The sequence below is a fragment of the Wasmannia auropunctata genome, unplaced genomic scaffold, assembly GCF_000956235.1.
Source record: "Wasmannia auropunctata unplaced genomic scaffold, wasmannia.A_1.0 LD336053.1, whole genome shotgun sequence".
Taxonomy (NCBI): domain Eukaryota; kingdom Metazoa; phylum Arthropoda; class Insecta; order Hymenoptera; family Formicidae; genus Wasmannia; species Wasmannia auropunctata.
The window spans coordinates 2,656,104-2,678,520 of NW_012026837.1; the positions used below are offsets into that span (position 1 = coordinate 2,656,104).

The 22,417-nt window shown below is 37.3% G+C and overlaps 3 protein-coding genes and 1 long non-coding RNA gene across 6 annotated transcripts in view; 3 read left to right on the forward strand and 1 right to left on the reverse strand.

Moving 5' to 3' along the window:
* The window catches only part of LOC105451059, a 43,040-nt gene extending 33,460 nt beyond the window's left edge, over nt 1–9,580 (forward strand). The window contains exon 3 of the long non-coding RNA XR_974547.1: nt 8,809–9,580. This is a non-coding gene — a long non-coding RNA (uncharacterized LOC105451059). The remainder of the gene's footprint in view (nt 1–8,808) is intronic.
* On the forward strand, nt 1,799–3,920 carry LOC105451055 (retinol dehydrogenase 12-like). Of its 2 annotated transcripts, none has more exons than XM_011691254.1 (6): nt 1,799–2,143; nt 2,467–2,548; nt 2,729–3,033; nt 3,142–3,261; nt 3,425–3,641; nt 3,739–3,920. In XM_011691254.1, exons 1-6 carry the CDS (start codon nt 2,002–2,004, stop codon nt 3,884–3,886), a joined length of 1,014 nt encoding a protein of 337 aa, XP_011689556.1. In that variant the 5' UTR covers nt 1,799–2,001; the 3' UTR covers nt 3,887–3,920. The 2 variants fall into 2 exon arrangements, with proteins under 2 accessions (XP_011689556.1, XP_011689557.1); XM_011691255.1 differs by having other exon boundaries at nt 2,795–3,033.
* LOC105451054 (retinol dehydrogenase 12-like) lies at nt 4,731–7,841 on the forward strand. Of its 2 annotated transcripts, none has more exons than XM_011691252.1 (6): nt 4,731–5,010; nt 5,997–6,078; nt 6,239–6,543; nt 6,650–6,769; nt 6,980–7,193; nt 7,290–7,841. In XM_011691252.1, exons 1-6 carry the CDS (start codon nt 4,869–4,871, stop codon nt 7,435–7,437), a joined length of 1,011 nt encoding a protein of 336 aa, XP_011689554.1. In that variant the 5' UTR covers nt 4,731–4,868; the 3' UTR covers nt 7,438–7,841. The 2 variants fall into 2 exon arrangements, with proteins under 2 accessions (XP_011689554.1, XP_011689555.1); XM_011691253.1 differs by having other exon boundaries at nt 4,731–4,977.
* A 467-nt stretch (nt 9,581–10,047) lies between the features above and the next one.
* On the reverse strand, nt 10,048–13,467 carry LOC105451294. Its single transcript, XM_011691665.1, has one exon. The coding sequence runs from the start codon at nt 13,465–13,467 to the stop codon at nt 10,048–10,050; it is 3,420 nt and encodes a 1,139-aa protein (XP_011689967.1).
* Between the last annotated feature and the right edge of the window lie 8,950 nt (nt 13,468–22,417).

Sequence of the window (22,417 nt, forward strand, 5' to 3'; positions counted from 1 at the left end):
AAAACCGAAATTTTTCTGGTTTTTTTCCAGCAATTTGAAAAAAGCAGTTTTTTTAAAACTATAAGTCGTGTCAAATCGTTTGTTAAATGCAAATTATCATATGTAGATGGTCGGTATAAAAACGAGAGATGTCTCGATTTATTTAAATGTTCAACTATGGCCGGTATTCATAGTTGGTTCTTAAGTGTGATTTTAAGATGTCATAAGCCAATATTGAGTCGTATTAGTGTGTCTTAAGATATTACTCAAGATGAGATGATTACTTAAAATAAGAACTATAAATACCGTCCTATGACTGACAAAAAATTTACAAGTATGAATAATGATTGCTGTTAACGCGCCATCAATTCCGATTTACGTCACAATGTAGAGGCTGTGAGAACAGATAAGCATCATACGCTATCTTTCAGATTTTTTCTAAAATGTTTTCTCTTTTCTTAAATAAACGCATATCTACAACGACGTAACACAATATGTTCTAATTTTTACAGTTTAAGATTATCAATATTATTGTTATTAAGTTATTAACATTATTATTCGGCTGTTTTTATTTTCTCGTTTCTATGTACAAAAATTATACTGTAACAATTAACTAATATTGATTGGTAAGTACTCTTATTGTTAGTGTATTTTAATTATTCACAGAGGAATAATAACACACAGAAATGTCCATCTTCGATAATGATAAACTTGAAATACATGGAATTATATGCTCGAAATAACACTAGATTTCACTTATTATGAGATGTGTTGTTTGCAATGCAATAAAAAAGAATTCTAAGTCTTTAAATATCCACGAAAAAATATTTTCGAATCTTGTGCAAAAAGATGCCTCTCTTTAATGTGGACCAATTTTTTGACACAAATATCGTTTTTATTTTGAAAAATATTGCATTGTTGTAAGCGATATACGCAACAACTGCACCAATATCGCTATTAATGTCTTAAGTGACAATAACGTAAAATGGATCTGAAAAATGCAAACGTAAGATCGACCTGCGTACATTAGCAAATTAAAAAAATTCTTCAGAGTTGCAATTATTCCTTATAGAGCAATAATTGAACTGCTGACACGAACTAGTGACCCGCTTGTTAGGAAATAGTAGAGCTCACGGGCCAGCGGATAACGTCGAAATTAATCATTGGAGTTAATCTAATGTTGATTTATACCAGCGTAGATTAATTTTAATCTCGGTTTAACTTAGTTTTTATCTTCTTTTAATTCTAAGAATTAGAAAAAGATAAAGAATAAATTAAAGTAAGATTAAAGTGCCATCTACAATGGTAGACAATAAAATCAACAATACAATAAAAATGGATGAAAAAAAAAACGATTTTGGGATGTGAAGGATCAACTCTTTTTCTAACCATTCTGCGCATGCGTATAACAGCTGGAATTATTCACGGTACTCAAAAATCGCTCGCTTATCTACTTTGAGTATATAGTACATGGAGGTGGAATGCCTTTGTTCTTTTTTCTTTGTAGGCCGCAAACGAGTCCAAGAGTGGCAAGGAGTGCGAGAGAGAAAGGTATACGAGCGATATCACGTGATACTTCATCCTCTCTGTCTGTCGAATGATCGACGCATACGCAGAGAGGACGAATATTACTCGTCTACCTTTCTCTCTCGCACACATCTTGGACACAGTTTTCGAGCTAACATTCCTCCTCCATGTCTATATACTCAAAGTTATCTGTCCCCATGTTGCTCCATGTAAAAGTACCCGGTACTCTAAAATTTTTTAATTTGAATGTACGTCAAAGAGAGAGTCGCCCTCTGGATATGCCCACTCTTTCGACACGCATTCTGGCTGCCAGCGCACAGGTGTATTATATTTCAGGCTGTGAGGCTCTATTATATAAGAACACGTGTTCCGCAAGCCGTGTGATTATTAGACAAATAACATCAAGCAAAGTTGCACAGTCGAAGAGAACATATTTAGTGAAATCGATAGTGAGTAAATTAAAAACAGATCAGTATACAAGTGCATATAATTATAATGTCGTGGATAAAAAATCTTAAAATATGGCTCTTCAATCAAATGTGTACGAGCGAAGCACGTCTCGACGGTAAAACTGATGTGATAACGGGAGCAAGTAGTGGTATCGGCAAGGAAACTGCCAGAGATTTATATGCGAGAGGTGATTTTATTGAAATGACAATCTTAGTTATCTTTGAACTTTTAAATTCAAGTATATATTATATAGAATAAACGTGTGTGTGTGTGTGTGTGTGTGTGTGTGTAATATAAATTTCTTAATAATCACAAAATGACAATGCAAAATGTCATTATTAGGTATAAGAACGAAGACTTTAGAAAAGAAGCATTATATTCATTTCATTAGAATTCTATAGGCCTTTTATTCATTGCTTTAATTAGACTTTTATAAAAATTTTTTTTACTTAATAATTAATACTTATATATACTCTTGAATACTCTCGTAAAAATAACGTGTATTTTTAGGCGCCAGAGTAATTTTAGCTTGTAGAGATATAGAGAAGACGAATAAAGTAGCTGAAGATATAAAGAATAATCCACCTTTAAGGTAAATATATAAATTTGTGCTATAAGAATCAATCAATTCTATAAGAAAGAATCAATCAATTAATTTAATTACTATTTGTTTTTATATTCTCCTTCTCTCTCTTTATAAAACTATATTTATTTCAATTAAATTTTTGCATGTTGAATAAAATAACGGTGTGACTATCCACGGAAATTTTAGGGTCAATAAAGATGAATATAAAAAGAACACAGGTGAACTTGCAATTTATTTTCTGAATCTACGTAGTTTAAAGAGCGTGAGAGATTGCGCTAAAAACTTACTGACGAACGAAGCAACTATTCACATACTTATAAATAATGCCGGTGTGAGTGCGCTTCCGTACGAGAAGACGCAGGACGGAATTGAAACGACATTTCAAGTCAATCATCTTGGTCATTTTCTTTTGACACTTCTGCTATTGCCAAAAATGCAGTTATCTTCTCCCAACTGCAGAATAATCAACGTCTCGTCATTTACATATGTTGGTATGAATAGCGATAGTGTTGATAGCTTTGAAAAGAAACTAGAATGTTTTTTGTTCACATCCAGAGTTCTCGTTTAAAATAAATGTGTAATAAAATATTATGTTATAGCTGGTGACATAGATTTCGATGATATTAATCTGGAGAGATCTTACGGACCACTTAAAAGTTATACACAATCCAAATTAGCGAATATTCTATTTACCAAGGAACTTGCTCGTCGATTGAAAGGTATGCCAAAAAAGGAAGCGTATTATTACAAATTTAGTTAGATAACATTTATTTAATATCTATTTAATTAATATATTTAACAATCGATCGATCGTTAATGATTTGTTATGCAATGAAAAAAATACACTTAAGATGACTTTTGCATAAAGATTTCGATTGTTAGGAGCAAATATTCGTGGGATAAACGTATATGCTGTACATCCTGGTGTTATTTCTACCGGAATATCACAATATGGCAGCAGTACGGTATTTCCAGGTGCAACTTTTTGTTTCAATACGTATGCCCAATTATTTTGTAAAAATATTATACAAGGAACGCAAACAACAATATATTGCGCAGTGGATGAAGAAACAGCTAATGATACTGGACTTTATTATTCGTAAGAACACATATATTATTTACTATACGAAATTATTTTTATGCAGAGTATGATACAATATTCTACATTATCTTTTATACTTTTTTTTTATGTGTAGGAACTGTGACATTGCTACTACATATCGCAAGGCGAATGATCCACAATATCCCGAAAAATTGTGGAATTTATCTTGTCGTCTTTTGCATCTGGAACCAGAAGAAGATTTTATCACATTTTTGAAAACAGTTTCACGTCAAATGCTTTAAAAAAAATTTCTTTTTTTACAGATGAATTATCGTAGAAATTTTAAATATATAAAATTTATATGTTTATATTATTTTATATTATTTTATACTATTTTATACGTGTGTGGTCATATATTTAAAATGTTTACAAAAAATATCTAACAAAAGAATTGTGTAAAGTACGATGTCAAGTTATTTGCATGTATAATATAATTTAGTTGTCTAGGAATTTTAATTACAATACTGGGTAAATAAAACACTTCATATAAATACATTTTATTTTCCATGATTTTAATAATGATTGACGAAATTTTTTAGTCCTATAATGACTTTGATGATCTTTTTAATGAAAACCATAATTTTTTTTTTTTTGACTGTGTTTAATCCTTGTCGCGAAAGCAAAATGGAATATCAAAAGAGCGATATGAAATTCAATTAGAGACTTTTATTAATAAATATTAATTAACGCGAAAAAAGGCTGTCTATAGTCTTGAGCTCGTTCTATGGTGTCATATATCGGAGTTGGATAACCGTTAGTCGATTCCGTGATTCAAATATATATGGTAGATTGCTCTTATGTTAGTTTTTATATTAAAAAGAGCTCTATTTTTTGATCTCTAATGTTTTGATGTATAGTGTTTTTTTTCTAATGGAGCATAGACGTTAAACATTATAGAAGATTGCGAATGAGCAGTCTATATTTATTATATCTATAATCTTTATACCAATAGTCCACTTATGATAACTTCATTACATCAAACAGCCTGCATCCAGATTGTTTGGACGCGTATGCGTTATCACTCAACTTTGACACTGCATTCAATATCATGTATAGCAGAACAGACCTTAGCAATCAGAATCCACTATATAAGAACATGTGTGTGATTGTGATTGTTGAACAAACAACATCAAGCAAAGTTGCACAGTCGAAGACTAGCGCATATTTAGTGAAACATTGAGTAAATTGCAATAATATAGGTTATTGAATAATAGAATATTAATAATGTCGTGGATAAAAAATCTCAAAATGTGGCTCTTTAATCAAATGTGTACGAGCGATGCACGTCTCGATGGTAAAACTGTTGTGATAACGGGAGCAAGTGGTGGTATCGGTAAGGAGACTGCCAGAGATTTATACGCAAGAGGTGATTTTATTGAAATGACAATCTTAGTTAAACTTTGAAATTTAAGTAGACATTATATAGAATAAATGTGTGTGTGTGTGTGTGTGTGTGTGCGCGCGCGCGCGCGCGCGCGCGTGCGTGTGTAAAATATAAATTTGTGACTGGATATTGTAAAAAACTATTGCACACTTACATCTGTGTTAGCTCTTATAGACTTTTATTGTAATATGTTTGATTTATTCTCGAGAGCTCATGTAAATAATATATAAATTTGTTATTGATTAAAAGATAACAATGCTAAATACCATTATTAAATAATCGTGTAAGAATTAAATTTTATGAAAGTGAACATTTTTTTGTTAGAATACTAGGCTTTTTATTCTATGCTTTAATTAGATCTTTATAAAAACTTTTTTTATTTTAAAATAATCTTTAATAGTCAAAGCTTAGTAATTAAAAATAAAATTAATATATATAATAGGCTATATGAGCTAAAGCTTGGGTGTTATCTCACTCCAATATTTAACAAATCTTTAATAATATAAACAACAAATGTTTCGACCCCGATCGAGTCAATGTTAGAAAACGGAAATCGATTAAAACATTACATATAATAAATTCAAATTTTTACAATTATACGTGAAATGTTAAATGTGTGCTCGCAGTCTATATGAAGCAGCTCGAAAAATTAAGTTAACGACCAATACAACTTAATTTTTCGGACTGCGATTGTACTTCATACGGACTATGAACGCACATTTAACATTTTACGTATAATTGTAAGGATTTGAATTTATTATATGTTTTAATCGATTACCGTTTCCCAACATTGTTAATGACCCAATTGGGGTCGAAACGTTTGTTGTTTATGTTATTAAAAATTTGTTAAATATTGGAGCAAAATAACACTCAAGCTTTGGCTCATAGCCCATTATCTGTAATAATTTTTTTTTATTTTGTTAAAATATATACTCTTAAATACTCTCGTAAATAACGTGTGCTTTTAGGCGCTAGAGTAATTTTAGCTTGTAGAGATATAGAAAAGACAAATAATGCAGTTGAAAATATAAAGAATAATCCACCTTCAAGGTAAATATATTAATTTTTAATATAAGAATCAATTAATTTAATTACTATTTGCTTCAATATTTTCCTACTCTCTCTTTATATAACTGTATTTATTGTAATTAAATTTTTGCTTGTTGAAAAAAATAACGATGTGATCCGTGGCTATTTATGGATATTTTAGGGTCAATAAAGATGAATATAAAAATAACGCAGGTGAGCTTGCGATTTATTTTCTGGATTTACGTAGTTTGAAGAGCGTGCGAGATTGCGCTAAAAACTTACTGACGAACGAAGCAGCTATTCACATACTAATAAATAATGCGGGTGTAGCTACGCATCCGTACGAAAAGACACAGGACGGAAATGAGACAACATTTCAAGTCAATCATCTTGGTCACTTTCTTTTGACACTTCTGCTATTACCAAAAATGCACTTGTCTTCTCCCAATTGTAGAATAATCAATGTCTCGTCATTTTCATATATTTGTACGTATTGCAGTTATGGTGTTAATAAAAAGAAACTAGAAAATTTTTCGTTTATGTTCAGGATTTTTGTTTAAAATACAATTGTAACAGAAATATTTTATTATAGTTGTTGACATAGATTTTAATGATATTAATCTGGAAAAATCTTACGCACCATTTAAAAGTTATGCACAATCCAAATTGGCGAACATTCTGTTTACTAAGGAACTTGCTCGTCGATTAAAAGGTATGCCAAAAGGAGATGTATTATTACGATTGGATTAGATCACATTTTAATATCTATTTAATTAAACTTAACAATTGCTAATCGATCATTAATGATTTGTTACGTAATGAAAAAAAAATACATGGAAGATAGACTTTTAACAAAGATTTTAATTTTTAGAAGCAAATATTCGCGGGAAGATAGACTTTTAACAAAGATTTTAATTTTTAGAAGCAAATATTCGCGGGATAAACGTATACTCTTTACATCCCGGTGTTACTGGAACCGAAATAGCACGATATGGCAATAACATATTTCCATATGCAACTTATTGTCATGGTTTATGTGCAAAATTGTTTTGTAAAAATGTTGAACAAGGAACACAAACAACAGTATATTGTGCAGTGGATGAAGAAACAGCTAATGATACTGGATTTTATTATTCGTAAGAACACATATATTATTTATTATGCGAAATTATTTTTATGCAGAGTATGATGCAGTTCTGCATTGTCATCTTTTGTCTTTTTTCTATGTATAGAAACTGCAGTGTCGCTACTACATATCGGAAGGCAAACGATCCACAATATGCCGAAAAATTGTGGAATGTATCTTGTCAACTTTTGCATTTGGAACCAGAAGAAGATTTCATCACATTTTTGAAAACTGTTTCACGTCAAATGCTTTAAAAATATTCTACATTTTCAGTCAAATTATCGTGGAATATACAGTGTGTGTGTGTGTGTGTGTTTATTTTATAATATTTATGTTTGGTCATTTACAATATTTACAAAAATTCTCTAACGAAAGAATTATGTAAAGATTTGTGCGTACAACGTCAAGTTATTTGCATGAATTATAATGTTATCTTTTAACGTCTAAGGATTTTTTATTTCTAACATTGGATCTAATTATTATTTCGCTCCTGATTTTTCATGATTTAATAGTGACTGTTGTTAAAAGAATTTCTTCATATTTGTAATAACTTCGTGATGCTTTTTTTTATGAAGAGTCTTTATATCTTTTTCTTGAAAATCGCGACTTTGTTTGATTTTTGTCGCAAAAGTAAAATGAAATATCAAAAGATGTAAAATTTAGTCAGAATCTTTTGTCAGCAAATATTAGTCAACGCGAGAAAAGACAATACACCGTTTGATTATATTGATAACATTTAATATTTTATAATGAATAATAAGTCCATTAAACCATTATTATCTCATTATCCACAATTATTGGACCCTGTATTGAAACTTTCGGGTTATCACGAGAATAACGGACACAAATTCTGATTCAGATGAGGAGAAATCGGATGTAAAATCTTATGAATCGTCGACTGAGCGAACAGTCGTCGCGATGAAATAATACGCCACCAATACTGAAATATCGGTTATCGATGACGAAATATCGGCGGTTCTTTTCACGTGCCTATCCCTATTTCAAGTTCTGCGAATTATCCTTCTACACCCTGCATTCCGCCGGGAATGAAATATCACTCCCTCCGGGAGAATTTGATATACTGAGACACACGCGCAAACCCCATTACGTCACGTTTACGGCGACCGCAACACAGAAACTTGATAATTACATTACGTCACATAGCCCTCTTTTATGACAACTACATACATTACTAAGAGGCATGTGATTAAAGCTTATTCCGCCGACGACGCTTTGCATGTACAGAGTATTCAACTTTATCAGCGATGCATTTTTCACAACTCATATAAACTCATATAGTTATGCAGCTTGATGTGTAGTAGACTATTGTACAAGTAAATAATAACCTATATAAATAACCTCTATATACTCTGGACGAATAAAAAAAATTTCTAAACAAACTGAGATAAACTGTAAAGCACATACCTAAGCGCGATAAGATTAGATTGGGATTAAATGTCGGTTGGTTATTCCGAAGAATATTTTTTTCTATTGTTGGTATATGTTACATGTATTTAATTACAAGTATTATAAAAAATTATTTTTCTTTTGTGGTCTAAATAAAACTTACTCTATATTTAATAAATCAGTGTATCTTTTACTGATTGGCTGTATTTATGTTTTAGCTTCTTCTCCGACTTGAGCCTGGCAAGCACGACTCTGATGAACCTTTTGGCAGTCCTTTTCATGATTCAGCTATTATTCATCGTAGGCGCTGAAGGATTACAGGTATTTTTATGTTTCTCTGTTTTCTGTTTATTACGAGACAATCATCTCGCATATAATAGCGTCGTGACTATATGTACGACTAGTTTATAAACGATCAATTGTCATTTTTCAATAATTTTGTAATGGTTATTGGTTTTGATTCTGCACAATATTATAATTTCATATTTATTCTATTACGTTATAATTAGCTCGATTAATTCCGTTCGCGTTGCCGCGATTCAGGAAGTTAGAATTCGCGTTGGTAAATAATTGCTCATTCATTGACAACGCGGTGATACGTAAACAACATTGGGGTCGTTGTTAATGGCAATTTGGTATATTTGTTACCATGTTCGGAATAAAGACCGAATGAAACGAACAACCGCGATTATACCCGGGACTTGTAATTACCGAAAGAGCCGTGGATTCACGTCGCACGGACCTATCGTGTAGCACAGCACGTGTGTAATTATTGGGTTACTGTCAGGCATATCTTGTTGACAAGTTTTATCGCGATTAAAACGAGATAGTTTGTGGCATTTGGAACAGTCGATACAATACCAAACCGTGCATCGCGTGTCGATTCGCTGAGATTGAATTTCGACCGCGAACAATCTCGCTTTTTTTCAACCAATTCCTAAAATGGTCAGATAAGTGTCAGTCGCACAATGCAGTTTATTTTTTAAGTCGATTACGTCGACGACTTAAGAGATCAGTTTGTTCATTTAACAATAAATTTATAAAATTCTACCGATTAATTATTTTAAAATATATTTAATGAATATTACATTTTAATTATAATAAAATGTAGGTATATGCATTGGCAATGAGTACTTTTAAAATTTGCATATTTTAATGCAATACCATGTCTCTGTAAATCTTTTGTAGGCATTTCTATTTAAAGAAAACGCTTTTAGAAATGAAAAAGAGTGGAAGAATATAAATAGACTATTTGATTGTTAATAATTTTCTTAAATGCTGGCAATTAATTAACTCGTATCATGTTGTCTCCGTTATTAATAATGATAATATATCAACATGTCGTGATAATATATTACATTATATGGTTGAGTGACTCGTCAATTGATAAATTAACCATTTATTTCGTTGACGATATATTAAAAAGACTATAATATTCACGCAATCATATTTTTTTCTCATAATATCATGGAACTGTTGCAATTTAGTAGCCTAACATAAAAAATTACAGTGTTACTCACCAGTTTCAGCGTCTCGAAGTTTCCTCTCTTCAGCATGTCTATTAGCCTCCGATGTTCCATTTCCTCCTTCGTCATCTTCCTATTCTTCAATTTCTCGTTTTCATAATCGTCGCACAAGATATTGTGAAAATTCACCTGCTGCACCACATGATCCGGTCTCGTTTGCTCGACCGGATTTTCCGGCAGATCCTGCTCAAATTGCAGATTCTTAACGAGAACTTCGTTGACCACTGCACCACGTTCGTCGCCGGCGTTCTTCGTCGCGTCTTCCTGTAACTTTTCACCGAACTGAAGTTTACTCCGGGAAGGATCATCCTCGGTCTTCAGCCTCGAGCCCGCCTGATTCTCCAGTTCATCCACAGGAATTGTGGCGGTCGACAAATTGCTGTTCTCTCGCGAATGCATCGTCAGTTGGTCCTGATCCTCTCGCGACGCGTCCTCGTAACCGGCCACGAGATCCTGGAGGATTGTCATCGACGCGTCTGGATCTTGTCTAATCTCTTCGTGACCTCTGGACTCTTGTACCTCCGGAGATCGAGACGTGACACTCGATTTAACGTTACTCTGGCAGGATGACGCTGATTGAAAAGTGGCGAAAGTTCTCGCGGGCTCATTAAGAACAACCGGCTGCTGTTGATTCCACTTAACATAAATCGGATTGTCCCTCCTCTTGTCCGCCGATTCTTTCGACCTGCCGTTCGGCAGACTCTTCTGCACCTTCAGACACTGCTTCAACCCGATCTCCGGATACCTGCGGGCCGAGCCTTCGCTCTTCCGCTCGTCCTCCTCGATAGTCTCGAGATGCTCGTGTCGCAGCTCGCCGATCCTGTCGAACGTGTCGTCCTCGACGAGCGTCGATGACGTTTCTTTGACAGCTGACTCTCGATCTCTAGAAACGCCGATCTTTTCACCGTAAGGCGACGCTTGCAGAGAAGGTCGAAGAATTGATTCGAGATCATCTGCGTGGATCACTTGCGGTTGTAGACTACGTTCATAGATCCTCTCCACGTGATCAGGAGAGGCATAACGCGTTGCTCTGACAGACGGAACGTTTTCGCAGACAGCAATCTTGGGTCTTGTGGCGTTCTGCTCATTCGGCTGATGTTGCTGCGATTCACTGATCGCGGTGTAGGCTCGATTATTTGGCTTGAAACTCGACGAAGGTGCGCTAATTGACATTTTCGCTCGATCTTGCGATCCAGCGTCTCGCGAGGGAGACGCACCAAGATCCTTGCGCGGCAGGATCAGTGGCCTTCTAACCTCCATCGACGCCCCTGCGACACCCTGGTGACACCTGGATCTCGGAGTACGCGACTCCACTTGACCTTGAAGAGCCCGCACACGAGCGCTAACGGCCGAGCCATAAATCGGTTGCTCCTGCCGCGATTGATCGACCGATCTGGGCTCCCTTCTGGCGTCGCTGCAAAACTGAAGTCGCCGTCGCGGCGATTCGATCGCGACGACGCGGTCAGATTCCGCCAGCGAAGCGATCCTCGACGAGCTACCTCGAGAATAGTTCGCGGCGCATCTCGACACTTCCGTCGATTTACAGGCCGCCTCGACCGCTTTATCGGCGGCGGCGGTGGGTCGCGGCGTCGGCCCGCTCGCCGTAGCAGCCGGCCGCCTACTTTCTCCGTCCTTATTTGGTGAGATCGGCTTGCCTTGGTCACTGAGGCTGCTGCCTCCGGGCAACGGTAGGCCCTTCGAGGGGCCCGGCTCGCGCGACGGGTCCATCTCCTCCTTAACAAGTGAGCGCACCACCGCTGCTGCCGCCGTCGCACAGTTTTCATCCACGCCGTTTCCAGAACGCTTCAGCGACGGCCTTCTGTAGGAAATTATCGACGATGTTGTCGTCATCGTCGTCGTCATCATCGACGTCGTACCGGTCGATATCTCGATCATCCTCGAACTGTTGTTAATGTTCGTCCTACCGTAATCAGACTCGCCCGTCGCCTTCGCCGAATTCATAATTCTACTCGCGGCTATGGTTTTCTCTTCAAGATTCGCTTCGGCATGCCTGGACTTGAAACTCGAACCAAGAGGTCCTCTCTGAGGGATCCTAGAGGTCGGATTGGAGTCACCGGATCTCGATGACGTGATATTCGACTGAGCGCTGAAGCCGTAATCCTGCTGCTTACTCCTCACCGCCAAGTACTCTTTGTACGTGCCTCTACTAGTGTTCACGCCGACGTTCACCTTCTCCGGCCTGGCGCGCTCCAATCTGCGATTCACGCGGGTCAGATCGTCGTAACTCGACGAGGTGCCTCCGTTCAATCTGTCCCGCGCCTCGTCGATCGATGACCGAGACCGCGAATCCTGGCCACGGTACTTTCGCTGGCTCTTCTGCTCGGCGCTGCTGTTGGACCTGGTCAGGGGTTTTTCACGAGGAGCTACCGGAAAGTTTTGGCTGTGCGCTTGATTCAACCATTCGTCCACCCTCTTCTGGACCTCCCCTTTGCGCAGCAAGATCTCAGGCATTTTCGAGCGACCGCTCTCAATCGCGTCCATTGCAACCGGCGGCGGAACACAGCAGATATCTTGCTGGTGTCCCTTGTTAGTGTCCCTCTGCCTGTCCCGCGAACGCTGTCTCACTTGTGTCTGCTGGTTCACCTTCAGCACCGATTGAATTTTTTCTCTCGTCGGGATGGACTTAGTTTGCATCTTCGCGCTGGACGATGACCTCGCCTGCCTCGACTTTACCTGCTGTCGTTTCTGCTGATCCATCATTATCGCCTCGAAATTTGTCACGCTGATGTTACCGACATCACTGAGATCCGACGATCTACGATAATCGAGATCCTCGTATTCGTCCAAAATATTGTTCACCGACTGCGTGTCGATCGAGCTGGTGCTCTTCGACTTGTTTCTCGCGATACTCTCGTCACTGCTCGAGTAATTGCTATGTTGCTGCTGTTGCTGCTGCTGCTGCTGTTGCTGACACTCTCGACTGATCTGTCGCTTGGGACGTGCCTTCAGCTTCTGGTATTTTATCACCGCGTTCTCGAAGCGCGACGAAGCGCTTTCGATCTCTTCGCTTTGACCTGTCTTCGGAGCGGACGATTGACGGGCATAACGTTGCTGAGACGACTCCCGCCGATGATTGAGCATCTTGCCGTCGTCGGACGCCGACAGGTCCCGCCTAGCAATCGCCGGTAAACCGGAAACCCGGAAGGTCGTGAAGCTCTGCACGTTCCGCGAACACGTGTCCCTCTCGGCGTTCGTCAACCCTTTCGACGTGATCCATGAAGTGACCGGGCGAGAGACGCCGCCGCCGCCGCCGTCCACATTGATCGCATCCTCGTCGGCGAAGGGAATGTTGCTGCCGACATTGGACTTTGAGATTATTTCATCGTTCATCTTCTATCGCAAAGCGGCATTGTAGTTGTATCTTCTCGAAGAGAATACCGATGACACGAAGAAAAATCCTGAAATGAAAATATTAAATATATAGATTCTGGCAAAAAATGAGAAAATGACGAATAGTTTTATTTTATAAATTTGATAGAATTTTGAAATTACGGAAGAAAGTCTAAAAGAAAGTCTATTCTGCATAAGACGATTTTTTTAATCATTTTTTCTAACAGCAAAGAATGTCGATTTATCACGAAGTAATAATTTAACGTATAAAAAAGATCTACATTCTTTTTTAATGAAGCACTATGTTGTTCAGATATGAAATGTATTATTGTTCAGACGTGCACACAATTGTGCACTGTTCTCTAGATACACTGAGAATGGAGAGAAACTAACGCAATTTGTCGACTAATTTATCAGCTTTGATAATGGGATTCATTTTGCGATAAAATTTTAGAAACTGCTCTTCCGATTGCTCGGGTACGAATAACAAAAATTATCCACTAGGAAACGGTTCATACAGAAACTGTTCCCGCGTAAATCCAACGTAATAAAGTCTCAAACTCGCAGATGCGCAACGTGATGTGGCCGGCGAAGAACGTTTCCCTCATTAATTTTTCAACCTGCACAAAATTTATGTGCGTGCTCCGCGCTAAATGGTACTGCCGCGGCTGCATTTCCGTTTGAAATCTCCACATGCGCATTATGCATCATTTTAATTTGCGAACGCAGACTACTATTTTGCCAGTGAGTCGACAAAGATACAAAGTCACAATAATAGATCGAGAAAGGCCGATAATTTTTAACAAAATCTTCAGGAAATTCAACAACGCTTAATTCCACAAACATTTAATTCCGAAAACGTACCAGTCTAGGCTGGAGAATCGAGGCTATCTTACGAGATACAGTGTTAAGTTTAAGATTAAAATTCCCGTCTCGGTAAAATTCGCTATTTCGAACTCAGCCACGTTCTGGAAATCTCGCCGATCGGCGATAAATAGCAGAAGGCGCGCTTCCGTAACGATTGCGCCGATCCGACGCCGCCGTCGTTTGCCAACATTGGAGGCACGTTCTATCGTTCGTGGAATTTCCGGTAGCTGACCGGTATCCGGTTTGAATTAATTCGGTTCCTGAGCTCGGAGACATTAAATATTATAATGTGTTCGCCCTGTGGAAATCGTGCGTGGAATCCTTAAGACACTCAAGAGATTAACGGAATTTAATATACCCGCGGAGAGAAAGAGAGAAAGAGAGAGAGAGATACCGGTAATGCGAAACAGCATTATTTCTTCGTAAAGTGAACCTGCGAATTAGTAGTGTCTCGTAAATTATTAGGAAAGTCATCGAGTACATCAGAAAACTTTTAAGTAATGAAAGTAATACTTTGTTCAAGCTTATAATATTTCAAAATTGAATTTATAAAATATGATTCCCCTAAGTTGCTTACTTATTTATGTTAATGTCTTTCTTAAATCGACCAAGATAATTTTCTTTTTAAGAATATAAAATATATCAAAACAGAAATTGAAATATACGTAATTAGTTCAGACAGATTTTTTACAAACAAAATTCTAGATTTTTATGTTTTTATTCCCCTGTACATTTTCCGTGAAGTACAAATAAATTTCGAGAAGTAACATTCATACTTTTCGTATATAAATATGTTTTTAAGTCCATCAATGACACCACCAATGACTTCCCTCCCGAATGAAATCGCGATAATACATGTCGATAATGTAAATTTGTATAATTAACAGAATTTAATTCGCCGAAAATCTGGCTCGCCGATGAGAGGTTATTAAATGTATAATAACGTGAGAGGGTCTCGAAAGCAAATCGAACAAAATCGCGACTAATGGGGGCGAATGGAAAATACGAAAAAGCGTGCTGCTTATCGGAAAACATCAACCGGATCAATTGCATAGTTTCGGTAAACAATTGGTTTTTAGCGATAATGTATCGCCCGACAAAAATAAAGATCGACCCGACGATAAATATTCATGAAAACGTTTCGCGATAAGAGCACGGGGGGAGGGGGGAGTAGCTGTATAATCGGATAATATTCGCGAGCGTGTAAAAAGGGAGCGGTGGATTTTATTCCATTTAATTACAATCCGCTGCGCGATAGCCATCGCCGGTGCGCCGATTATAATTCAACGACGCGTTAAAATCAGCGAGCGCGTAAAGTAAATATTAAAGCGAGAATCGTTTGGTACCTGTTCGCCGAATATCGTCAATTCCCGCGGGGAAAGGACGGGAAGGAGAGGGTAGATGCAATTCACATGAGACAGTAAGACCGCGCGCGAGCGGCATAAATTGAATTAAACTGTCGCGGCCTCGCTGTGCTCTGTATTACTGCAAGCTCTTCTGGCGCTCTGATGATTCCCAACACAAGCACACGCTCCGAAGCCCCCAGGCTGGAATTCTACTTTTAGATCGCAGATAACGCGTAACCCACCGCGTCGTAGCGAAACATACGTGAATCATGCGTGTCACGAGTGACGTTGGCGTCAAATTGACCTTAAGCCGGCAGAATTGCAAGTCCTCGTGCGTTTGGCCGAAATTAATTCGATTAATTTTATCTTAAATGAATTCATTTGTATTTCGCGCCTGCTAATCAATTGCAAAAGTTCTACATATAGAAAATATTTTTTTGCAACAATCAAATTCGTATCGCTCACTGAAAAATAATATATTACAATAGATTTGTGTTTTTCGTGTCATGAAATATGCAACGCGAAAGAACGAAGTTTGTCGAAATAAACTAAACAAAAAAAAAACAAGCACGGAGATAATCAAGACAACGCGACTGAAAAAGATATACCAGAATAAATTTCTCTCTCAAAAATGTTTTTATTAAAAAGCTTTAATTATGTCATTACGTGACATGCAAATGAGAGTAAAGATTGTGCTTGCGCTGGGTTATAATGTCAGTTTCCCGACAAAAATGTTTACCGTGTGTACTCCAGGAATGCGTGCCATAGGTGTGTGTTAGCTAGCGTAATTAACGGTACTGGAAAATTCAGGTGTTTCCGCAAATGCACTGACCCGAATCCTCTACGTGCGCACTACACACGCGATGCACGGAGGTGACTACGATCTGCGGCGATTATCGCGATTTATCGTCCACAAGCCACTCGTCGCGATTCAGCTCGTGATGTCGTCTCGTTAGCGAGCCCCTCGGTACTCGCTGTCGCGCAATGCTATTCCCTGCAACTTACAGCGGTTAGGATTACGATGTCGGAAGCAAGAACTCACACGTAACTTTTTCTACTAGAACATACCTTTGGAACAAATAAATTTCCATGTATATTTTAGACGGAAATTCGAATTATTTTCAAACATAAACGTATGAACGTGTATGTGTACGTGTGTATTTATTTATTTATACGTATGCATATATACGTACATATAATATATATTTTATGCGATACAATAACAGCATTCGATCGTAATACACGTACGTTGCGCGGCGACAGCTGTAGTCTCTGAAAATTCTGTTTCGCGAAATGCCTCCGCACAGATTTGTTCTCACAATGTTCGCGAAAAAAGGTGAATATATTCCGCTGAGAACTCCGCAAGATGTCAGCGGCAAATCGGTGCCGCGCATATACATAATTCATCGATTGACATTCCCGAATGAATTGCGGCGTGTTAGAATCGCGGTGAGACGACAACGACGGAATGCAAAAATGATCGCGTGGGCTTAACGACCGTGGCACGGTTGCGTAAAAACGAGGGACGGTAATCGACCTACGATCGCGGAAAGCAAATACGTATGTACTTCGGGAACGGACTCGTTAGCCGGACCGTGAGGTAGTACTGTGCACGCTATTTAAACCTTTTAACCTTTCAATTAATCGGGTGACGAGATCTTTGATCTCTTCCCATGTAAGGGCTACGTAGATTATCCGGATTATTCATGCTAGCATTAGCGTGGTTTCGAATTTCTTTTGATTTTGAAAAACTAAAATTAAATCAACTAAAAAACTAAACATACAATATTTTATTTTGATAAAATTGTAATGCAATGTATATTATAATGAAAAGTATGTAGCAAAATTAAGCATAAAAAATTTAAGTATCACAAATCTGTTATCTTTCTTTTAATGTAATTTTTATTAAATGCTTTTTTCGAAAGTGATAAATAATACTAAAAATATATATCAAGACAGACACAAAAAGTATAAATTTTTTTCATTAATCTCTTCTAATAAAAAAAAACTAAAAAATACATCTTCTTTTAGTTGATAAAAATTTGTTTAATTAATCGACTGTACGTTACGCTCATTATTGGCCCCGAGGAATATTCTCTGTGAAAGTTTTGTCATGAGTATTCTCATGATGTTAATTATAAAGTACAATGGCCAACATCAAAAAACAGAGAAAATCAACATTTTGTTTACTAAGTCACAATAATAAAACTGAACGTTCATGTGAAACGAAAATTCATTTTCGTGTTGTATTTTCTACGACATTTATTCCAAAAACATCAAAATTAAGATAAAATGAGAAAATTATTCATTTAAATGCGACAAGCTGTTGCAATTTAATCGGGCGCTTTATCAACATGTTGGAAACATTTAACGTGTATTAACGTGCGTTCATTATTAAACATCTGAACAAATGATTAAATTATTGTAGTGTAAGAGAAACTAATTTACTTACGAATATTCGAATGAAAATTTTATAATTTGTTCTATTTAAATATCGATATTACAATATTTTAACCGACCTTTTGTTTTTCTGTCTCTCATAAAATAAAATCTAGTGTGCAGCAAGTAGCAACACACTAAGAAGAAATAATCATTTTAATACGGACGGTGACACTTACACGCGCGGAAATCAGCTTTCAGGGGTACTCAATCGTAATCGCGGGTGTTTTGTCAATTACTTCGTTCAACCGACGATACTTCTCGTGCGGAGACCGGAAGACACGGTCGTTTCCTGCGGTAGCGCCGTAATAAAACGTACCGCACGTCTCGTAGCGCACACGAGAGCAATCTTATCGTGAATCGGGAACGCTAGACGCGCGCGTTTAGCATACACGTGCGCGCGCGCGCGTCTACGTGCGTACATGATTAAGCGCCGTCGAGCAGCAACATTATCTGGGCGATATGTAGGTGAGCACCGATCCTTTAGGAAGATTAATGACCCCCGTATTATCTGGTCGATATAGTGCCGCGGTCACAGGGCCAGGGAGACTTTTTGAACGCGCCGGGAAGACCTTCGCCTTGGACTGTCGACTATACGCCGCCGTTCGTTTATCATCCCGACGAAACGAGTACTTGTCGCGCGCGCTATTTCGCAATCGCGTACCTCGTATCGCTCGTAATTCAGATTACGCCGTTCGTCGTGTGCGTCTGCCGTTCGTATATGTATTATTAGCTATTATATAGCACGCGTGCTCTCTCTCCCTCCCCCTCTCTCTCTCTCTCTCTCTCTCTCTCTCTCTCTCTCTCTCTCTCTCTCTCTCTCTCGTGTCCCTCGAGGCGTACGCCAATGTTCGATTTTAATATCGCACACGTCGTCATTACGATATTATTTTCGAATTAAATAATACGAGTACGCGCCTTGGGCAACGAAAATAAATCATGCCCGAGATTGCTTCAGTTTGAGTTTTCCACGTTGTTCTCTAAAGATAGAACAATGAGTCGTCCGCCGTCTATCTTTGGCTTGCGATTCAAAAGTATTGCAGAAATTTTTGTGAAGTAGCTTTAAACACAAGTTCGCCCTGTTGTGAAATTTATTTGCATACTTTAGCATGTAATCTAACATAAAATTTCTACTAAAAATAATATCAAATTGGAAAAATCGTCAATTTCTTAGCGGATTCAAAAATCAAACTTTCGACGTTAATAAGAACTGTCGACGAGATTGTATCGTTGAATGATTCTTACAAGTTGCTCAAGAGAGCCGAGCTACCTCACGTGGTTTTTTTTTCTTCTAGATATAATTCTCTGACAACGATATATCGATTTTGTCCGACCGCTAGCGTCTTTGCTAACCATTCTTCTAGGTAGTGTGTATCGGTCCCTTCCGGCGAGTGGTCTCTGAAAACGTGTGTGCGGCCCTCTTTCACAATCCTCTCGCCTCTTCCTTTCTTCTAAACCGTTGGGCTATTCACGTCTTTGACAGAGTTGCCTTCAGGGTGGATAACCCGAACGCAACTACGTGGGGCCTACGCACACCAAGTTTTTCGAACGACTCTGCCGTTTCTCCTCACGTCAAGGAGAGTGTAGACAATTTCACATAATTTTTCTCTATACACAGCAACATAATAATTTCTACGGCTAATAATGCAAAAGTTCAAATAAATCCACAAAGACCTTGTTATTTGAAAAAGTTTATTTAAAAATTATAAAAGTGTTTCATAATTTCGTATAAATATACAGTATGATGTAAAATAATTATTTTGGGAATGTAAAATAATATTATATTGTTCATTACGACAGTTTTAATCATATATATACATATAACAGAATAATTGAAAAATCACTTAATTGTATATTACAATAATTATGTCGAAATTGTTATTTTATAGTAATACATTGGCACGCATGTGTGCCTTATACTTCTACGCGCTTCATAATCGTTTCGTAAAAAAGTTCTGATTTCCAACAGAGTTGTCTCTCTTACGACGTCTCCGAGAAGTACTTCGCAATCTTTTTGCTCGTCTTAGCATTCTCCGCGTAGGTCCCTTCGCTCTGGGTTGCATATGCGGCCCTCGAAGCCCGGTTTTCCCCTCCCCCTCATTCTTTTGTTCTCGCCATACTCTCTCTCTCTCTCTCTTTGTTATTTTTTCTCCTATCCTCGCGACATACGAGATCTGCCAGAAGAGACTCACTCTTTTTTCGACAAACAAACCACGCGAACAAATAAATGTCACGAGTCGCTCGAGACTGCAAAGCTAAACGATCTCTTTGCTCTTTTTCCACGCGGCTAATTTACGTTTGCCCGTAATTACCACGTGTGAAAGCGGAGTTTATAGTACCTTCGGCGCGTTTTTTTGACTTTTCATGTACGTTGCGTCTGTTTCCGAGCGGCAAATTCTTCTTGATTATCACGTATTCCGACGACACTGTTGAATTATTCTAATCATTTAACGTAATGAAAGAAGGCTAATTATTAAGAAAATTAAATAACAATTTGTAAATAAACTTATGGCCGAATTTTTTTTATTAAGTTACTTTAATTTTTAGTTTCTAATGAAATTTAAATAATCCTGTAAAAATAAATAAGTAAAACTCATAAATAGGATTTTACAAAGGAATTGTTAGCGTCCTCTAGCCCAGATGAGGCACAAGTGCAAATCGAGCATCGACAGAACTTGGCTAAAGTCAAAGCGGGGCACTAAAATGCAAGAACGAGATGACATTTAATTCTTTGCATCGGAAGAATGTCTTTGAACTCGGTTTGGAACCGGATACGCTCGTTACAGGCTGCTCCTCGCCTCTATCGTTCTCTCTCTCTCTATATCTCTTTGTCTCTTCGAGACTAACGGACGATCGGCAGCAAGTGCATTCACACGTAGATAACGCACACTAATAGTAACAAATTCGTCGGATACTCGTGTTGTGAGACTCATTCATACTGATAATAGCGCGAAGCGCGTGAATCGCCCAACGCGAATGATACGCTTTTTATCGCACAATACGGATACGTGCACGTATACGCGTGCTTTTGTCTACTGCATGTATGCGCAAGTACATATTTGTTGCAAGCACAACCATTACGTTCACACTCAACTATCTCTTCCGAGGGATTTAACTCATTAAATGCAAAATTACCATTTATATCTTTATTAAACTGTAATAGAAGCTACAGATGTTTTTATTTTCGGTATGTTACGCGATATTACAATGATATGGAATATCCGAAGGGTAAAATGAATATCGTAAATATTATATATAAGGGAAGAAGAGATTGGATACATGAAATTATTTCAATTATTAAAACAACAATATATATTTTAATGAATTCCGAGAAATGGTCGAATTATTTTTATCATTCATATTTTTATTATATATATCTCTGCTACTTTATTAGTCAATATCATCTTACGTCATCGATTATTTATATATATCTTATTATATTTATATATATAATGAAAATTATAAAAATTAGATTTATAATTAAATATTATAAAAATTTCATTAATATTCCTTGCTCTTCTAATAATTCTGTATAAAATTAAATAACTTTTGGATGAACAAGGGGAGCAATTTCAGGATGACATTATTAGAGAAAAAAAAGACCTACTACTTCTGTTACATCATCGCTTGCGTAAGCTTTGATTACTGAAATAAACACTTCCTACACACTATCGCACTTTCCTTAACAGAACGATTAAATGTTCTCTTCTTCCTCCTCCTCCTCCTCAAATCCTCCGCAGTTCCTGACTACTAACCGCGTAGCCGATTCTATTCCTAAAGTTAATGCAACTCGGTAGATTGTGTGTACGTTGAGCCCCAAACCCGCTCAGTAGTCGTTCAGTGTATCCAGAATAAACATACCGGATAAATATCCGACCATATATCTCTGTATGGTATTTCGGGAAAAGTCTATATAAATACGGTTTTAATATAGCTTATAGTTTTCTCGAAATAAAGAGCGTAGAATTTTTTTTATACAATCCTGCATAACTCGAGAAACTTTTTATGAAAGGTAGAAAAATAATATTGTAGAAGAATTTACGTACTAAATGATGTATTAAAGTAATATGATAAAATTATATCATAAATTATTAATTATTTAGAGAAATTATATTTAGAGAAAACTTTTTTACACTTATAGAGACACGCAAGGATAAATAGAAAAAGAAATTTGAAATCTGGCAGTTTCGTAAATATTTGAGAAGTACGCATTTATTTCCTCACAAACGCACCTTACTTACGTATATCTCCTGTCTGTTGAAAGGAGCCGTTATTATCCTCAATAAAACGATCGCGGC